The 20,047-nt window shown below is 41.1% G+C and overlaps 3 protein-coding genes across 3 annotated transcripts in view; 1 reads left to right on the plus strand and 2 right to left on the minus strand.

The window, feature by feature from the left end:
* Positions 1-1,206, minus strand: part of rims2b (regulating synaptic membrane exocytosis 2b) — a 92,370-nt gene extending 91,164 nt beyond the window's left edge. The window contains exon 1 of the mRNA XM_030788463.1: positions 1,040-1,206. Within this exon, the coding sequence (XP_030644323.1) occupies positions 1,040-1,206 (167 nt within the window). The remainder of the gene's footprint in view (positions 1-1,039) is intronic.
* A 4,432-nt stretch (positions 1,207-5,638) lies between these two features.
* On the plus strand, positions 5,639-10,908 carry slc25a32a (solute carrier family 25 member 32a). Its single transcript, XM_030788965.1, has 7 exons — positions 5,639-6,013; positions 6,326-6,476; positions 6,793-6,878; positions 7,442-7,596; positions 8,088-8,201; positions 8,805-8,950; positions 9,222-10,908. The coding sequence occupies exons 1-7, from the start codon at positions 5,806-5,808 to the stop codon at positions 9,346-9,348; spliced, it is 987 nt and encodes a 328-aa protein (XP_030644825.1). The 5' UTR covers positions 5,639-5,805; the 3' UTR covers positions 9,349-10,908.
* A 1,606-nt stretch (positions 10,909-12,514) lies between these two features.
* Positions 12,515-18,132, minus strand: cthrc1a (collagen triple helix repeat containing 1a). The gene is made up of 4 exons (XM_030788464.1): positions 18,016-18,132; positions 14,263-14,481; positions 13,560-13,776; positions 12,515-12,657 (listed from the first exon to the last, which is right to left on the minus strand). Exons 1-4 carry the CDS (start codon positions 18,130-18,132, stop codon positions 12,515-12,517), a joined length of 696 nt encoding a protein of 231 aa, XP_030644324.1.
* Between the last annotated feature and the right edge of the window lie 1,915 nt (positions 18,133-20,047).

A 20,047-nucleotide genomic window follows, 5' to 3' on the forward strand; every position in this document is an offset into this window, starting at 1 on the left:
ATACTCGTAATATTTATGTGGTTTTGAAAAAAAAGACTAAGGGGTTTTACTGTTATTCAATCATGAGTCACTTCGAGCAAAGGACAAGGAAGCGAAATCTGCTTGACGAAAACGACACATGGGTTTAATATATAATTGGTCGTGAAATGTAAGAACAGGACGTGTCACACTAGCTAACTTTGCATCTGAAGGTGGAATCTCGCTAAGAATTAACATCACGCCCATCTCAGACAGACAGCGTTGATAGCTGTAATGTGCTGTGACGGACGACTGCGAAAATTCCATCTTCCTGTTAACAGAGAGTGGACAGCGCCGTGGTTCTGAAAACACTGCAAGCGATGTGCAGAGCGGAGAACATGCTTTCGTGTAACAGCCTGCTCGAGATAAACAGGGAATTCAGCGATGATGGCGACTGCTAAACGCACAGATATTATGCAATGTTCTGGACTAATTTTTAATGTATGATCTATTCGACCATGAGCATCAAAACGTGTAGTAATCTGTGGTGAAAGGCAGCCGATGGGATTTTTTTTGCCGAAGATGGCGCCCAAAGCTAACCCTACCCAAAGGCAATAAGGACTAGGCCTGTTGTAAAGCGAATACGGCTAGCTGCGGAATTGCCCATATAGCACCAGAAAATCTCCATTGCATCTCCATTACTAAATCTACTGCCGACTTATCAACAAACGCGATGAAACCCACCGAGGCGCTCTGACATTCGCCGAAACGCCCACGCGTCCGCGATATGTTTAGGCTTCGTGCTTTTTTAAGCTTGTGTCAACAATCATATTGACAGCTCATGTAAGCTGTCATGTTACATTTCAAGAGACAATAACGCCTAAAATATTGTGTCTCTGTAAGAGAGTCCATTTAAAGAGCCCATAGTACAATCAAATGCAGCCCCTCATTCACCAGTTTTCCAACTATGACTGCAGCACGAGCGCCTCGCTCTCACAGAGCGGTTAGCGGTAGCTCTAACGCTAGCTTGCTGTCGCTTAAAAATTTCAAGACTTCACAAGATATAATTAAAATGCCTTACTTCAACATGGACTGCTCCTTCTCCTCTTCCTTCTTCTGTCGGTCCATGACAGAGAGGATGATCTTTCTTTCCTCCTCTGTTAGGTGGCTCAGGTCCGGCATCTCCGGTAGGTCAGCCGCTGCAGGAGGAGCGGCCGGGCCGCCCCGGGGCCCGAGCGGAGCAGACATCTTTAAATAGAAGCGCTAAAAAGATCAATTATTTGCGATGAAAACTTGGCTTTAGAGGCAACTGTGGTATAATAAAAATTTTGGGGACAAACATGGACAATACTTAGGACTGTAAGGTCGAACTGAACATATGTTACAGAGCCCAATGCAGACGTTCGAACAACTCGTGCAAGCTATTCGTTTTCTCTGTTACATATAGGTAACATTAAAAAACATAACTATTATTCTATCCTGAAATGGACCATAATCAGACAACCCATTCAGAAGGAATTTTAAAAAGATGATGAACGATGTCTTTATATACCGATGAAAGATTTTACCACCTGCATTACTTTTATACACACAGGTAGCCACGTAGAATGAGTTAGTTTCGGTTAAATATAATAGTATGAGTTAAAAACACAGTCATCCATCTAAATACCCATTGGCGGTATGACTAACTAAATATATAAATATATGTGTATGTGTGAGTGTTTAGTTACATATGTAACTATACCCTACGAAAGAGTGTGAACTCAGTGTTACCAAACGTCTAATGTCTGACGTATTTTCATTGCAATATTCTAAGTACAGTAAATTCGACGTGAGATGTCGAAAACCATGTCATGAACCAAAAAACCCGATTGCTGCTTGGATTAAACGGTTGGTCCATGAGCTGTAGGTAACCCAGTCATGCCTCTCGCACCCCATCTATTTACGCGCGTGCTACTACACAGAGCTATCGAGAGCAAATTCTTGCCTTTTATTTCGCTGTCATGGTAAATCCTGCCTAACCCATCGCTGGCTTCTTCTATGGGCAGGTTATCCGCATCCTCAAATTGCGAGACCCTTTTCCTCAAGTTGCCAGTATTTGCTTGCTCTTTCTCTGTCTCGTTCTGTCTCTCTGTCTCTCCCACACCGGTCCTCTTCTGACAGATATTCTTGGAGGTTTCTTGAATGCACAAAAATGGATGCAATGAGGGAAACAGCCCGATAGGATGAATGGGCGGAGCGTCAGCCTGACGTAGAACAAAGATCAGCTGCTCGAGACGGGCGGGGGGAGCGGAAGGAAGCCTGGTCGAGGCGCGTTCATTGACAGGTTTAGTGAGTCTGTTCAAAATACGAACTGGATGGTCAGCTGAGTGTGGATTGACCATCTTTACGCTCCTACATCAAACGTTACTTGTTTGCTGTGGTCAGACGTGGGCTAATTACGTTGAATTCATAGGATCACCTGTGGTGGGCATGAAAAACATTTCCCCCAAGGGGAAATATCTTCATAAGGCTGCATAAAAGTTCGGTTTGAAGGCAATATTTTAACATTAAACACACAATAAAAATCCCAATTGCAAAGCTTCAGAGATGACTTTGTTACAAAAACAATTTAAAACTTCCCTGAGGTGGCCTAGAAGTTAAGGAATCGGGCTTGTGACTAAAGGGTTGCTCGTTCGATTCCCAGGAACAGTGGGAAACATCCACAGCTGTTGTGCTTCCCACTGCTGTACTCTGTGTGTGTGTGTTCACTACTGTTGGGTTAAATGCAGACGACAAATTCACTGCTCGCTGTTCACAGTGTGTGTGTGCGATCACAGGACTCTATCTGAAATCATAAATAGTCTATACATGGCATGGGTCATTTGTACTGTAAGAACACTGCCATTGAAAACTAATTAAACAATAAACCAGAACATCCCTATTGTATGCTGCTTTTCCAAGCTCATATGGAGAAAGTAAATTATTACAGATTAACACAACTCTTTATATACAGTTCTGAGACTATGTGACATTCCTGAACAGATGATCGTTAGACAGTGATTAAAAAACAGAACAGAAAAAACAGAAAAAAGCCCTAGAACGTATGTAGTTCCTGGGGAAGCTCCCCAGGGGGCAGTTCCTATCAAATGAGACCCTGGAACTGTTCGGTCCGAGAGCGCATACTGATGACAGTGCTTTTGGGACCTCTTCTCTACTTCATGTCACTGACTTCCAGTCTTAAAGTCTCATGTGCTAAAATAAAAAAAAAAAGGGAAAATTAGTCAAAACGTCATTTGAAACCATGGGACTTACAACTCCAATCATAAAATTTGCATTATCTCTTTATAACGAAAAACAAGCATTTCCAAAGCTTACTGTTCTGCATTCTCTGCAGACATGGTCGGGGTATGAAGTTCGGCTACACAAATGCTCGTGGTCCAGTGCGTGTTGTGTAATTTGGAAAGCTTGTGATTCAGTGTGTATTGTGTTTTTGGAGCATTTTCAGCACAGTGGGGGGGGGGGGGGGGGGGAAGCCAAATGTTGAATTGCTGTGGCTGACAGACAACACACACTAAAGTGGTATTATTCATTTGGATGAGATATTTTTAAACAGATGAGCTACCTATTTCTAAGGCACTCAGGAGCTGGAATAAAAGCACAATCTTTATTTCAATTTTTATTTCATAATACAGAACTGTCCATGTGAAAATTAAATCACAACCCCTATCTTTTTTCATGTACTTCCCCTTGACAAGTGGAAAACTGTGTGGTTTACAATAAAAATCAAGTCCCATACAAACACATGGTGCAAACACATTAGTGCCCCAAGATCAGTTTATATAAAAATGATAAAACTTCAAAGTTACTCTGCACTTTATTATCAACGGCATAACATTATAACTAGAGGTTAACTCCTATAAAGGCAAATGCAGTAATATCATACCTCTGCCCAATACCAAGGAAAACAATTTTCTGAAAAAGGTTGCAAATATTAAAGGTAATAAAACCATATTTTATCCACGTGGTAATTATAAACGTTTCTCTTAGTGCAGCTCTGTATTAAGAATATTGGGAAAGATAAATATAGACATTTCTCCCTGCAAACCTCTTGAAACTAAATTCCTACTTGTTTTGTAAAGACCATTGATTTCAAAAAGCTGGAGACTTTCATTACCAGTGAGAAATTTACTGTCCAAATTTCAACCAGTGTCACTGAGACTAAATCTCAGTGAACTCATAAAAATATACAATGTGTTTGTGTGTGTGTGTGTGTGTGTGTGTGTGTGTGAGAGAGAGAGAGAGAGAGAGAGAGAGAGAGAGTGTATGCTATGGACTGGTCCATACCATTGGTTTTTCACCAGCAGAACTTGGCGAACATGTGGAAATCAGCTTACTGACTTCCACCCAAATACATCTCGTATACAATGTGTATCATAGTTTATGCCATTTATGTAGCTTAGGTCCTCCAGAATGAACTATGTGCTCTGTTAACAGTACATAATGTGTCGTTCTCATAAATGACTCTTCTAGTATTACATTAGACAAGTCAAACCTTCATACATTCTGTTCATAGCTGTAAATATTTACAATCTTGATTTCTTTTTTCTCTGAATGTACTTCATGTAAACAGAGCCAGAAACTGTGTAAACATACACTGCTGTTCATCTCCTAACTGCAGTTGTAAGGCTGTTGATGTGCGTGGTCAGGAGGGCAGGCCGACAGGGCTGAGTGTTGTCAGGCAGCTGGTCTCAGTTAGAACTCTCGGTTCACATCACATCTCAGGCGTTCCAGAAGTTTCAGTTTAAACACAAAGTATTATATGTCTGGGTGCACGTGTGTGTGTGTTGTGTGTATGCATGCGCGTGTGTGCATGTGCGCAAAAAGTGTAAACATGTGAAAATGATCTTAGTAAGACCTAGTCAAATAAATATACAAATACAATCATACACACACACTAAAATACAAATAAACACACTAAAGTATAAATGTACACATACCTACACAATCCATATTATAGTTTGTATGTACAAGCATAATTTCTGCTGGTGGATTGCCAGAATTAAGTGTTTATAACAATTTATCAATAAGCAAAAACATTATAATCTTATCATATCCTGGGGAAACTGATGAAGCATGATTTGATCGCGGGATATGGGAAATAAATAAATACTTAAGACGGCGCAACAGTTTGCACATATTCACAATGTCAAGGTTCAATACGAGTTTTCGTCTATTTTTTTTTTTTAAACTATTTTAGACCAGTTTCTGTTTAATTGTCTTTTAAACTAAATATTGGCGGATTGGTGTGAACTACTTTCACTTTAAATATTTCTTGTCCACTTTGGTTTTTCGACGGAAAAGATAACAAATTTACATGAGAAATCACAATCAAGACCTGGTTTTCTTTTCTTTTTCTGTGGTGATCAAACGCCCAACAAATATAAATCTTGTGGGTTAGACAGTTCGACGTGTGCTTTTTCGAGGCACGCTTTATGTGATCTTAATACCATAAACAACTGCGTGGTGTCCCTATTCCTATTTTAATGGATGTATCCAAGCTTCACACGTATCCATGTTTGTGTATTATTCCCCCCGCCTCTGCTCTACGTCAGCCTGCGATCTGTGCTGAGATACTCACTCCCCCCTTCGCTCGGCAGTCGCTTAAAAGAGGTTATGCGCTTAAGTAGAAGTCTTCAGCCTTGGCCAGGCGGCCGTGACATTTTTGTAAAGGTAATGATGACTTGATCGTCCCAATCTGGGTTAGTAGCACGCTGTCGGCACTCATAAATTTCATTTTACAGCGTCGTCCGTTTTCAGAACCGTTTCCGTGGGCCGTGCTTGTGCTTCTCCAGCAAGTAAACAAGCATGAATGCCATTTCCAGACAACGACATGCTGATACCGCGACGCTACCAGTCGGTTCGGACTCGTCGGGTACACCCTTCTCTTTAACAGCAAACCTTCTGCGTTTCTTCAGCCACGTCCATTATGAAAATTTGGCTGCGGGTCTGAGCGGGGGAGTGATATCCACAATGGTGCTACACCCTCTTGATCTGGTGAAAATACGCTTTGCAGGTATGTGTTGTTTACCAGCAAATGCGCTCGTCAACGGAGCATTGATACGTTGCCATTGCTGCGCTAATACTGCAGGTTGACCTACTTTCCTATTTTTCACACAGGGAGACTATATGCCGCCGTGTGTAACAAGTAGCATATGTTATATCTTATTAGTATAAACAGCTAGATATCAAAGAAAGCTAAATTAAGAATGTGGGCGTGTATTCGGGTTTCGACTCGTATTGTCCTCTTGCGCTGACTTGCCAAGGCATGGGTGTGTTACTGTGGTCAAAGGGTTTATTGATCCAAAATGTCTCGTCCGCTCTGCAGTGAGTGACGGGCTGACTATGCGACCGCAGTATGATGGCATGGTTCACTGCATGAAAAGCATCTGGCAACTGGAGGGGATCCGTGGCCTCTACCAAGGAGTGACCCCAAACATTTGGGGTGCGGGGGCGTCTTGGGGACTCTATTTTCTTTTGTGAGTACAACACATTTGTCATAAGAAATTGTGCTTATTATAACCAGTGGAAACAGAATGCAGCTGGCGCACTCAGCTTCATGTGCTTAAAAAAAGAAACCAGACACACAATCCTACTGCTTATGTTATTTTGCTAACACAATGTAACGTGTGGTGCACGTAACTAACCCCTCCGATATCATATTACCCAGGCCAAACATACTGATAAGGGCAGAGAATAATTATAACCTATTTGTGTCCCCTTCCCAAAGGCAGGTTTTATAAACAGTGTCAGATACTAAATAGAATTGCACTTCTGGTTTTCCCCTCACTGCAGTTACAATGCCATAAAGGCCTACACTCAGGAGAGCAGACAGACAGAGCTGAGTGCAGTGGAGCACTTGGTGTCAGCTGCTGAGGCAGGTGAGTGTGTGTCGGAGTCTGTGGTAGAAATTGTGTTCAGGCAAAACAGCTAATGGCTATGGAAGAGTTGGTAAAGACCAGAACTTAAGGTGTCTCAGGGGCTGCTTGTTTGTGCTCAAATTTTTTAAGGCGTCAGCTTCATTTTTTGAGGCTCTGTGTAAGCTGTAAAACTGGTTCTTTGGACATTTAAGGCGTTAGTGCATTTCGGCCTTAGAAGGCATTAAAGCAATTTTTTTTTTTTTGCAAAAAATGTAACGATTTGGCAAAAAAATTTGGTCATTGTCAATTGTTTGTGTGCTGTGGGATCCAGTCATGCTCCTAAACAGACAATAAACAGACAATAAAACCATAACCATGCCAATAACAACGGAGCATTATTGCACTCTCACTGCCTCCCTCCAATATACGCAGAGCCCTCGAGCACTGTCTGCTAAAGATTTTTTTTTTTTTTTTTTATAACAAATACTGATAGCACTAACCCAGTGTAGATAAGCACTAGAGTGTTGGCGTGTGAAGGTGCCCTTGTATTGGACTTCCTTTTGCCTGTTCCCCTACGTTTCCAGGGATACTGACGCTTTGCCTTACCAACCCGGTCTGGGTGACAAAGACCAGGCTGGTGCTGCAGTACAATGCAGACCCGTCCTCGAAGCAGTACAAAGGAATGCTGGACGCCCTCGTGAAAATATACCGTCACGAGGGCATCCCAGGATTATACAGGGTACATCTTGGATTTAAACTAACCCTCTCTCGTACATTTCTTTCTTCTCTGCCTATAGAGAATTTTACAGCACATTTTACACAAAAGGGGAAGACAGCTGTATAAATATTAATCCCAGTGTCAAACGTGAGTGCAAAGACTGAGAGGGTCCTGTAGGTAGTAGTCTTTGTTTCTTCAGATTGTGCTTTTATAATTTTACCACTAGATGGCACTGTTGTATTTTGGAAATGTGACCACGCAAAAAAAAAAATTTTAGACATTTGAGCCACAAATAACTGAATGCAACTAACTTCAACATGAGTACTTTGAAAGAGCAATTTAGTTAGTTTAATTAACTGAATAATACCATAGCAGTTAGTGTTGTTGTTTTGGGGGGGGGGGGGGGGTTTCGCATACAGTGTAGTCTAAGAGAAGGTGGTGTTTTTTGTCACTGTGTATGTTCATTTATGTTGAGCTTGAGGGTCATTCATCTTGGTGTGTTGTATCTGCAGGGGTTTGTTCCGGGGCTGGTGGGAACTTCCCATGCTGCACTGCAGTTCATGACCTATGAGGGGTTGAAGAGGGACTGTAACAAGTATAAGAAGATGCCTTCAGAGGCTCTGCTGGTAAGACAGCACGTGTGTGTTTGTGCTGCGAACAGCTGTTTTAAAGTAGAGAATAAAGGAAAATATTATTCACGCTGCAGAAAGAGGCAGCTCAGTCACACGTGTTGTCTAGGACAGATTTAGTGTTTGGATATCAGCACCAGTGTGGCTTTGCATACTAACGCTAGCACAAAGTAGAGCAAAAGCAGAAGATGTGTCGTCAAGACCAGCATTTTAGATTCTGTGTGTCGTCACTGCGGAAAGCGCTTCTTAATCTCCAGTCGCCATTCATTTGAAAGTTGTCAAACTCTTCCCTGTAGGGAATGTACATTTATGTGACAGATAGTCCTTACATCCTGACAGAAATATGACACAAATCTAAGAGAAAGCCTGATAACATAGCACACGCCATGATATTTCTCTTTTTCATTATTTAGTATACAGTGTGTTATGAATGTATATTAACTATAGGATGACGTATATGCTTAGAGTGCACACGGTTTAGAGTGCTTTTGGGAAAGACTCGACGCCATATTAGGCGCGGTTGCAGAAATAGGAGGTAATGACTCTTTGGCTTTCCTGTCAGTGACTCATTCTCTCCTCTTCTTCCCTCCAATGAATCAGACACCGTTGGAGTACATTGCCATGGCAGCCATTTCCAAAATATTTGCGGTTGCAGCGACTTACCCTTACCAGGTGGTCCGAGCACGATTGCAGGACCAGCACAATAGCTACAATGGCATTGCAGACGTGATAATGAGGACGTGGAGGTATGTACGCGTTTGGTTAACAGTGCTAACTGTGACACCACTCTGTTGAGTTTACAGAGGACAAACTTGACATATCTTATGTGTTTATACCATTGAATACAAAAGAAGCTTGTTTCAAAGCAGCCTGGCTTTGTATGTCATCCGATATACCGTGATGTCCAAATAACAAGATGACTATGTGCAACTGTGAGGAATGCAAGGAGTGTTGTTTGGATTTGATTGGATGTTAATACGTAAATGATCTTTTCCATGTCTTTCGTTTTGACGTCAGGAATGAAGGATTTGAAGGCTTTTACAAAGGCATGGTCCCGAATCTGGTACGAGTCATTCCAGCCTGCTGCATCACCTTCCTGGTGTATGAAAACGTGTCTCGTCTGCTATTGGGCCAGTACCAGTGACCCTTCAGCTCCAGCACTAACCAATCAGGACATGGACCAATAGGATGTGACGTGTGTTGGAGGGAGCTGTCAGGAGACACTTCCTGTGGAGAACTCAAAAGATTGTACAGATGAAAGACCAGGGGCATTGGCTTTCCCGAGAATATAAACAGCAGAATCTTCTAGAATGAACTGAATCTGCTATGGTGCTTTAGCATAGCTAAGGGAAACAGTTAATTGAAGGGAGACAAGTTGAGATAGCAACACGGTCCGCTGTGTCTCCCTCTCTGATCTGTGATTAGAGTAGCACAAAGTGTGTGATGTTTTAGCGTTCGAATGTGAACAATTGTGGAGATAATTAGACGATCGGGATGTGGAATAATGCTAAAGCCATAACGACGAGATACCATCTTCAACTCATTTACCTGCACAATTCCACTTACCTGTCATGTCAGCTCCGTTTTTCTTAATTGCAAATATTCTTGTCCCTGTTTGTCTTTTTATACTATGACTTGGAGTCAAATCGCCCAGTCGCCAGGTTACTGTGAATTTCAGTTGGTCTTAAATCGATTTCGAAAGTATGTTGAAAGTCATTGACAAGTTAAGCAGGGGTTCTTCCTCGCTCTTACGCTTGAGAACCCAGTTTGGTGATGAAATGTTTTAAAAGAAAGAAACAGGAAGTAAGAAGAAATAATGATTTGTGTGGCGCTTTTCTGTATGGATGTGGTCATTTGAGTCTATGTATACGTTTAATCTATTACGGGTCAGAGTGAAAAAGGGACCGTAACCTGATGGAGAATCACTTGCGTCTGCTATAACTGAACTCTTCAGCCACAAATGGGCGAACTCATTCAACCCTCACACTGTACTGAAAGCAGTGACATCAGTGAATTTCCACTGCTGGGACTCTGAAGCCCAGCCAAAGCTTTCGAAGGAATGACGCACAGCTCAACGCAAATATCAGACAGGAAAAAGAGGAACTCTTTTGCTGCTATGAGAACTAGCACTTAGAAAAGCTTTTTGTGTGATTTAAATGTCAGTGAATATTGTCAAATAAAGCAAAAGATACTATTTTAAAAGTCCAGAAATGTGGATTGAATTATACTGTGATCTATATGAATAACATTGAGACAATTAAACATCATAGAGGCATTCTATACACACTGTACAGAAAGTTCTAGAATATTTAATGCTCTGTAAGCTACATTTTCGTACAAACATACTGTATCATAGCTATGTGTACGTTGCACAGTGCAGCTGGATTTGGATTCTATTTCCTTCCTGAATGTTAGCGCTGTTTTGCTCACTGCTGTGTGTTTAGCTGATGGAAAATGTATCCCAGTGTAAGATCTATCATATAACCCAGCATCTCCAGTTTTCCAGATGTATTACACTTGGTTAGATGCATATGCAACTTTATACACTTTCAGCGTATAGTGTGTGTGTGTGTGTGTGTACTACCATCTTAGGATACAACACTCTCGCGTGTGTGTGTAAATAGATATGTGAGAGCCATATTGGTTCATCTATCAGAGTTTGTCTTGTTTGTGCCTGATGTGTGTTGACCAATTTGAGGCTCAGTCTTCGTATAGCCAAAACAAAACAAAAAAAAAAATATATATATATGTAATTTTTACACCGTACAGGTCAGACCAATGAGGATTAATAAAAGGAAATTAATTGAATGAAAGCTTGAGGCTCATGAATTATCTCTGTGTATGGATGCATTGCAAACATGTTCTTACTCATCGAGTGATAACATTTATATCACCATGGTTTCTTTGTTTATTTCAAATACTTTTTTTTTTTTTTTGTAAAGCTGCAACTGGTCTTGAAAATGCCCATTCCTTTTTTAAAAGCAGGCCTGAATTACTCATCTCACGGCAAATGAGAAGATGTTTAATATAAAGAGGACAAAGGTCATTCCATATCTCCAGACACATACTCACCTACTGAGAGGCTACCTCTAATGTTCCATTCAATTCACCTAATATTTATTGCATAGTCAATCATTTTCCTTGTATATTTTATTACTTGTGAGCCCTGTGGAGCCTTGAAGGTTTACCAGTATTTTACATTTTAATCATCTTGTTACCCTCACGCAATTCAGTTGACAGGGATTTAATGTGTCGTACTGGTTGTGACTGATTTGACCAATTAGCATTCTCAGCTAAAAAAACAACACAAAGTAATAGAGCCAAGATCTGAACAAACCAAATTGTTTGCTTTCAGCTAACGGTGCTAATTGCTGGCGCTGTGGAATTCAAGTGCCAAAGCCAATAGAATGTATTATGCCCCCGCTGGTAGTAATTTCAAAGTATTTGGTGAAAAAACAAAACAAAACAAAGCAAAAAAAAAAACAAAAACAAAAAAAAAAACTTGAACCTCTCCTTCCAAAGTTTCTATTTCAAAGTTTCTTGCCTAGTTGTACTGTAGCATCTACGCAGCTTGACAGAACAGCTGTTAAACCATTTCAGAATGTCTTTCAACCCCGTGCCGAACACCAGACATTCCCTGCATTAGTCACGCAACGTACATTTTCCACCCTTACTGTCTCTCTGCAGCACTTTTTTCAGTACCTCATACAATTCACCTTTTTCTATTCATAGCTAAGGCACTAAGAAAGTCATTAACAACGTGCAAAATAATGAATGAGTAATTTGGAAGAACTGCAGGCAATTTAACCATTGTAATATAAAAAGATTTTATTTTATTACTGTTGAATGTATAAATATGACATTTTCACAATGCTTAACATGGAATGTTTAAAATAACCAGGAAGGATTCTGAGAGACAGATTCTAGAACTAAACCTTTAAAACAAGACTGTGAAGCCTATATATAATTAAAAACATCACGCTGAAGTTTTAGTCGATACAGTACCTACAAGACCACTCTAGAAGAGGTGGTAACTGTCCAAAGTATTTAGTTATCAGGTCTATAATCACCGTGTTGAGCTCTAAATTTAACTGAGTGGTAACCTCACAAAATATCCCACAATGACAAGCCAAGAAGGGCCATCCTGATGCAATGAAGCCTTGATAACTGTAATTTTGCTACATTCAAGTGTGAAATCTGTGGTAAATTGTAAACCACTAGCTGAAAAAGGACATGCGGCAGAGGGGCAGCATCTCCATCGTCAAACGGTTGCCATGTTAACAGGGAGTCAGCATGTCAGTGGTAAACGTTCACTTTGGCAACTCCTCGATGATCACCCTGGACACAGAGTTCCATCCAGTGGAGGCGTCGCCATGGGGATAGTCAGCGCAGGTCCCCACCCAGATGCCCACGTCCACCAGGCCGGCATGGATACCTTCACATAGCCCTTCCACTGGAGGACAAGACAACAAACAGAAACAACCAATCAGGAAACCATCCGCGCTGCTCTCGGGCCAAAGCTAAGGCCCATCTGTTTGTTTTGAGATTTGAGAGTTCTATTTTTTTCTTTTTTCTTTTTTTCAGCAGTGATGAACTCTTCTGTCGAAAGTTAATTGTGGAGTGAGTGGAAGATCAGATGTGGGGGAGAAACCACACAGTATTCAGAAATACCTCTGTCCTTCTGGTAATTACAGCAATTATAGACTCTGTTGGATTGGATTTAGCAAGACAGAAAGAAACACTTCTGGGTATCCTCCGAGATTAAGATATCGTAAGGGAATGCAAAGACATATTCATGTCAAAGTTTTTGTCTTATGTTGTTGAGTGTGATCAATACACATTTAGAAGTGAAGTTAACTCAATGATTTGCACAGAATAACCCTAGCTAGCTTTGTATTTTTTTTGTTCTTTTCTTTTTTGCAATGAAGGAAAGTAGTCGGCATGTTGGCTTAAGATTTGCATCTTCTCTGAACCACAAGTTACAGCCCTAAGAAGTATAAATAGATCTGACAAAGACATCTGTCACATAAATCAGTTTGATTCAGCCTGACCTGTGTTACAATGTGACTGGTAAACTAGTCTCAACGTGCAGATGGCCATTTAGAGGAGAACGGTTTTTATATTTCTTTACCAAGAGTGAGTTTATGGCTGACTTTTATGTACAACGGAAAAAAAAAAAGCTGAATGCCTAGGTTCGTTTTCATACAGTCTTGAGGTTGTCCCGTGTGTGCTAGTGATTACCTAAGTAAGTCAGTGTCCATATCTGATTTAAAAAGCACCTCGGAATGTTCCCTCAGTCAGTCGCCATAGAAACAACAACGATGACAAGGTCATTAACTGGAGGGCAGAAGGTACCTGAGGAGGTGCGATGCATGTTGATGGTAGAGTTGAGCTCCGGGCTGCCTTGATCAAGGTAAATGATAGACTCTATGGGTAAAGGCCCCGTGCACTCGGCCCCGTTAAAGGTGAAATACCAGCGCTGACAGCAGGCGCTTTTACACTTGAGTCTCAGAGAACCGCTGAAGAGTACGCGCAGGGCGCTGTCCGAGCGCAGCTTGGTAAACGTGCAGTCCTGCAAGAGACGGTACCAAACCTTTATTTATGCCGATTACCGTCATCAAAATGTGTTTAAATATTAGGACCATTCAAGACAGATAGACAGACAGACAGACAGACAGATAGATAGATAGATAGATAGATAGATAGATAGATAGATAGATAGATAGAGATGATGTATTTAATCACACGTATTAACAGATGGATGAAAGATATGTGGATAGATATAATAGACGAATACACGTGACCATAGCTTTGTCAATGTAAATACTACACTTTGGCATCTTGAGAAAAATCAACATTTCAAATGCTGTACATTAGTTTTTTCACCTCTTTACCCTACTACATATATGTTAGTACACTATTACGTGCACTAGTGTAATAGGATCGACCGCTTTATTTGATAGTGGATAAGTCATTGAGGCTGTTTATACATTGGAATTAGCTTCACAGTCCTTCACACCATTCCACAGTGCTTTCTTTAAGACTTGTTCATACTTACTGCTATCTTTCCTAAGTCAATGCCATAGTTTAGAGAGTTCCATGCACACTGTTTGAAGTTGGGTCTCCAGGGCTCCTCAAACCTTTCTGTGATACACTCTCCCTTCTCCCCTTTCATGCCGTCCCGCCCGGGAATACCCGGGGTACCGGGAATTCCGTTGACCCCGGGGTTGCCATCCCTACCCTGGACACCTGGAGGACCCTGAAGGCATGTGTTATACTGGAGAAAAAGGGGTGAGGGGAGGGGAGGAGGAAAGAAAGCAGAGAAAAAGAAAACATCACTGGTACAACAACAACCATTTCAACAACTTTGCATTGTACAGTCCTGAATACGGCCAGTTTTCGGGGGGGGGGGGGGGGGGTGTTCCCTTGGGGTTTTTTTTTTCTTGTTTTGAGGAATTATAAAAACTCTGAATCACGCTGTTGTCTGTCTGTGGTTGTGGAGCGCCCCGTGACACTCCGCTGTGTCACCGACTTCATTAGCGCACACGCGGAATAAAACGCAAATAAAATCTTTGTGTGGGCTGATTCACACACTTTGTGTAAAAATCCCCTGTTTTAACCACAGCCAGTGTCTGTTGTACTTTATGACACCGCTGCAGCAGTTCTAAGACTGTCCTTGAAGGCCTTTGTCTAGACAATTGCCCGTTCGCTCCTTTCTAAAGGCCTGGCAAGAATGAAAACAACCAGAAAAATTCATATTGGCAGAAACTTTGTTTTGACCTAATAGAAAAGGTCATCACATGTGACCGGCAACTGAAACTGATTAAGTTTTCATTAGGTATATGGATAAAAACACACATCTATTTAGACACGAAGCCCGTTTTAATTATTTCCAACTATTACATTTCAGAAAAACATATCTATTTAGACAGAAGAAAATATTAGTAAGACAGACATGTGAGCCTCTCCAAACTGCTGTGAGAATAGAACAGCTTGTATAATACAGAGGGGTTACAGGAATTTATCGGCGAAGTGAACTGAATCTCACTAATAGAACATCAGCTCACGTTACTACATGAAAAGTCTGAGTCAAAACCAGCTCTTGGAAAGAGTCTGTTGAAGCCATTCATCCAGATGGGAATTTAACTGTATTCCTGAAAGTAGCAACAGACCGATCAGTCACAATAGACTGATTCAAGAAACGTGCAGAACCCAGAACCTCTGAATAAGATATCTCACCCGTCTCCACTTTTTCTCCCCCAAAAAAAAGGGGGGGGGGGGGATGACGACAAATCAATGAATAGAGAAACAAATGAATGAACAAACAAACAAACGAAAGGTAAAGACAAACGAATGAACGAATGCAGTTGATGTGATAGAGTCATTTTGGCCTGACAGCATAAGAGTTAGTCTGGTGCGAATTTCTACTTATGGCCGGCAGTGAGATAAATCTTAATTACCAGTAAGTTTCCAATTCCACAACCATACCGCCCCGGTGTCGGTGTTTGTGTTTGCACTCAGCTTGATACCATCTCCTCAGTGTTTCATCTGTTTTTCAACACTGCTCCATCAACTCTCCATACTATCTCATTTCACACATTCCTGCGGTGGTGTGTGGCTCTAGCAGTCATTAGCGGTGGACTCAAAGACACTGCGTAGACCTCCAGAGGTTTGTGTAATCGCATCCAAATGTGAAAGCAAAAGAAAGCCACAAAAAAAAGGCACGCTTTTTATTATCTACCCCACCAAACTCTCCCTGCGGCGCTTTATTTACATGTATCGACAACAAACTCCCTCCCCGACTTAATAATTCGTAGTTGTTCTGGAACTTTCAGAGGAGACATCCAAAAGACATAGCGCATGTCCCCTGGTTACACCATGATGAAGTAACTCCATCTGATGGAGAAACCAGGGCTGCATTAGAACAATAAGAGCAAGTCTTTCTGGTCAGTGTGAGATAATGTAATGAGTGGAAGTTTGACATCTGTCAGCACCCTGGAATAGTTTCAGCGTTGACTTGGTCAGAATGTTTAAGGTCGGGGTGGACAGTCCACCTCACGGAATGCCACAGGAAACCTCCACAGATTTGCTTAAAGCTTCTAAAAGCACCTGGGATGTGTTGGACCATTTTGAAATTCTGCAGGAGTGCGGCCCTCCAACAGGAGAACTGCCAAGGAAAGATCAAAAACCTTTATCTGTTAAGATATCATCAAACAGGAGTTGCCAATAGAGCGACACAAGACGGCAAGAATGTTCGCTGTCGGGCGGTAAACAGTTCTGTAGCTTCAAAAGGAAACACGTGAGTCCATTGTCTTGTGTATTAAGTTTGCTTTCCTCTTGTTTTGTTTTGTTTTGTTTTCTTTTATAGGTGAAGGATCAAACCAACACATTCCTGACCGTTGAAGCTGAGTCTCAAAAGCTCAAAGGGTCATAAACACTAGATGTTTGCGGTTTAATATGATTCACAGTTAACATGAACTCACGGTTTCCCGACATAAGCTAGATGCTGTGGACGCACGCGTCAAAAGCTCCAGCGAAAGCATGAAGGGGTAACCTAAGCTACACGCAAGAAATGAGGCCAGGAGACGGCGCTCCAGTAAACACGTTATCCCATTCCCGAGAGGACCCCAAATCATGGGAGAGGTGTGAACAAGTGGATACCAGGATAAATTACGTTGTTTGTGTGTGTGTGTGTGTGTGTGTGTGTGTGTGTGTGTGTGTGTGTGTCTGTTTGGGATGTGGCACAGAGCAATCTTTCCCACGGTTATAGAAGGTTACACAAACACATTCCACCAGAGCCGAGGTGGTCAGTGGCTTTAGTGGTCCTGGAGGTTTTAGAAATCATTTTGATTCAGCAATATGGACGAATCACAATACTGTTTTTTTTTCCTTTGCCTTTAACTTTGAGGTAACAGGACTAGATGAAATGTGAGAAAAGTGATATATCATAGAAAATACACTTCTCACCCATGACAGATTTAGCCTTGGAAAAACAGAATGAGAATGTTTGATGTGTGTGGTGTCACATTGAACCATCAGATGAAATCCCTGATGTAACATTTAACCCGATCACATTACGATCTTCTGGGGCGAGAATCAGGAGTTAAAGACAAAGGCAACTCTGTGTGTGTGTGTGTGTGTGTGTGTGTGTTTGTGTGTCTTGTGTGTGCCTTTCTGTGCAATCATTCACAGGAATAAAATCCACCAGCAATACATATTTGAAGTTACTTATCAGCATGGAGCATGATTTTCATTATTTTCACATATGATTTTAATAACTGATAAACTGAACTGAACCTACTGTCCACGGACTGCTGGCATATATGTAGTGTCTCATACTGAGTTGCTGTTTGACTTTCTGACTGTAAAACTTTGGAAAAATTGTGTGAATGAAGTACAGCAGACTTACACATCTGGATTTATCAAGATTTTTGAGAGGTTTTTTTGTTTGTTTTTATCTCTCTTCAACACAGAAAAGAAATGGCTACTCAGACGTAGAGAGACTGGACAGATATAGGAGTTTTTTTGCATAAGTATTCTATATCTCATGGCATCAGGGATGTTTGGAAATGTTTTCTGACATGATCCAGCCTACACTCCACAGCTGTAGAGAGTAAAAATGCAGAAAGACTTTTGTCAAAGACCTTTAAAACTTTCAAACAACAATAGACGTAGTCTAATTCTGCAGCAGACATTGCAAGTTTACCTTAAGTTACCCGTCATTTTCTTTTATTTAGAGGGCTTTAGTATTTAATGGACTGAAAATATACTCAGAAATATTCAAATGCTATTTATAACGGTGAACTCCTACCTTGTCAATGAATTCTGCATCCTTTTGTCTGGCATTCCTTTCTTTTGCTTTTTCAGTTCCACATAAAGGCAAAATTAACCCCAGGCAGATGAAGAGGCAAACCGGCAGAGACCTCATTATGGAGGAGTTACGTTGACTACACAAAGCTCTACAGTGTGCACGCTGGGTTGGTGCGTCGCTTGGATGGAAAGCAGGATGTGCGCGGGAGAGGCAGTTTCCTACTGGTTCATAATGCCCGTCTGATCTTTAGACCCCTTCAAAAATCCCCAGGGAATTTCAGAATTTCGTTTCCAACTCTTTCTGGCAGACTCAACTAAAACAAATCACCCCTAAGAAAACTCCGCGAAAATTGCTAAATAGTTTGACAGAAAGCGCCAAATTTAACAAAATCTCAAGTCATTTATTCGGTCTACCTCTGCAGTACAACTTTCTGTTACATTTGTTGAAGACATATGTCTGGCGTGAGATGAAATCTGGAAAACGAGACAAGCGCTGCTGAAATCGCGTGCCGGTAATGACGGCCTGTAGAAGGAGAATTATATACTTTATTTAACCCTTCCCCCATTCTCTCATACTCATGATCCTTCATGCTCATGCTAAGTGGCTTCCTTTCAAGCGAACTCTTCCCACAAACTGGGAAAAAAAAACCCTCCAAAACGTGCTTTTCATAAATAGCTTGCATGATCCAGGATCTTGACTCAACCACAAAAAAAAAAAAAAATCGATTTCTCGTTGCTCTCACACACGCTGTAAATTAAGTTATATAAGCAAGTCTGTCACCTGTACTGCACCCTTCCGCTGAAAACAAGCACGCTATTCATATTCAAAACGTATCTTTTCCTTCTCTCGTTTGACCTCCAGAGGCACTTAACCAACAGAGAGGGGGCAGAGTGGACTAGGCCTCAGGCAACGCTTGGATTCTGCATCAAAGCCGGACACTACCTCCAAGCTATCTCAAAGTCAATATCACCTTTTCTCAACCTCTATACCACCATGAAAACGTTTAAAAAGCAAAGCCAGACTGACTTGTAACTCACAGCAATCCTATTTAAAAATGATTGATTTACATGCCCTTTGAAACTGATACTATGATGGATGCTAAATCGTAGTTGGAGGTTCAGTGGATAATCACACTTTAAGCCTGTTATAAGTTGATATATTAATGACTGATTCATCTAATCACTATGACTGAATTGTTTGCATTGTTTTATCTTATGGATATTAATATGCTCTGCCAATGCTGCCAGCATGAACTAAATTACGATAATAATAATAATAATAATAATAATAATGATAATAATAATAATAATAACTGACTATATGTCTGTGTGTGAATGGGGAGGTGCCATAAAATAACGGTACAGACATATATTTGTGCAATATAACGAGCACAGTGCGTGTAAATGCACTATGTACGCACGCACACACACACACATATATAGTGTGTGTTTGTGAAGCGACAGTAGTAATACTTCACCACGTAGCAATAACAATTTGCTGCAAATGAACTGCACTGAGCAATCGTGTACATGCGGTGAAGAGGATAACCGCTAGGGGGCAGTGTTATTTTAAAAACTGTTAAAAAAAAACTGCTTTACTCGAACACAGGAGCACAGGTTGACGTTAAGCTGCATCAGGGTTCCATTCGCACTGCTCTGTTGTAAATCGATTTCGTCGTAAGTCGGAATCCCCGTAAATTATATGAAACATGCAGGAGGCCGGACACCTAAACACACTGAGGCCCAACAATTAACAAATATGGCAGCATGGCCAACCGATTATATATTACAGCAGCAGATCACTAGACGTTGTGACCAAATGTCCAACGTTGCGAATCAATGATAATTAGGTTAATTATAATAAACGCACACACACACAAAGACACACACACACACACAAGCATGTCTTCATTTCTGTGCGAGGACATCCCACTGACTTCCAATGTGCTGTAACTAAATTAATAATGTCCTACCCTACCAATCCATAATTATGACAACAATCAAAATATGCAATGACACCTTTTATTTCAACA

This window comes from Chanos chanos, chromosome 12 (assembly GCF_902362185.1).
Source record: "Chanos chanos chromosome 12, fChaCha1.1, whole genome shotgun sequence".
In the NCBI taxonomy this organism is placed as follows: Eukaryota; Metazoa; Chordata; class Actinopteri; order Gonorynchiformes; family Chanidae; genus Chanos; species Chanos chanos.

Bases quoted from the DNA above. Each gene is read 5' to 3' on its own strand.
- slc25a32a (XM_030788965.1), top strand. From the start codon at position 5,806: ATGAATGCCATTTCCAGACAACGACATGCTGATACCGCGACGCTACCA. The intron at 6,879-7,441 runs GTGAGTGTGTGT...CTACGTTTCCAG, and splicing joins GGTGTCAGCTGCTGAGGCAG to GGATACTGACGCTTTGCCTT. The intron at 7,597-8,087 runs GTACATCTTGGA...TTGTATCTGCAG, and splicing joins GCATCCCAGGATTATACAGG to GGGTTTGTTCCGGGGCTGGT.
- cthrc1a (XM_030788464.1), bottom strand. From the start codon at position 18,132: ATGAGGTCTCTGCCGGTTTGCCTCTTCATCTGCCTGGGGTTAATTTTG. The intron at 14,482-18,015 runs GTAGGAGTTCAC...CTTTTTCTCCAG, and splicing joins ATGCAGAATTCATTGACAAG to TATAACACATGCCTTCAGGG. The intron at 12,658-13,559 runs GTACCTTCTGCC...CTTGTCCTCCAG, and splicing joins CATGCATCGCACCTCCTCAG to TGGAAGGGCTATGTGAAGGT.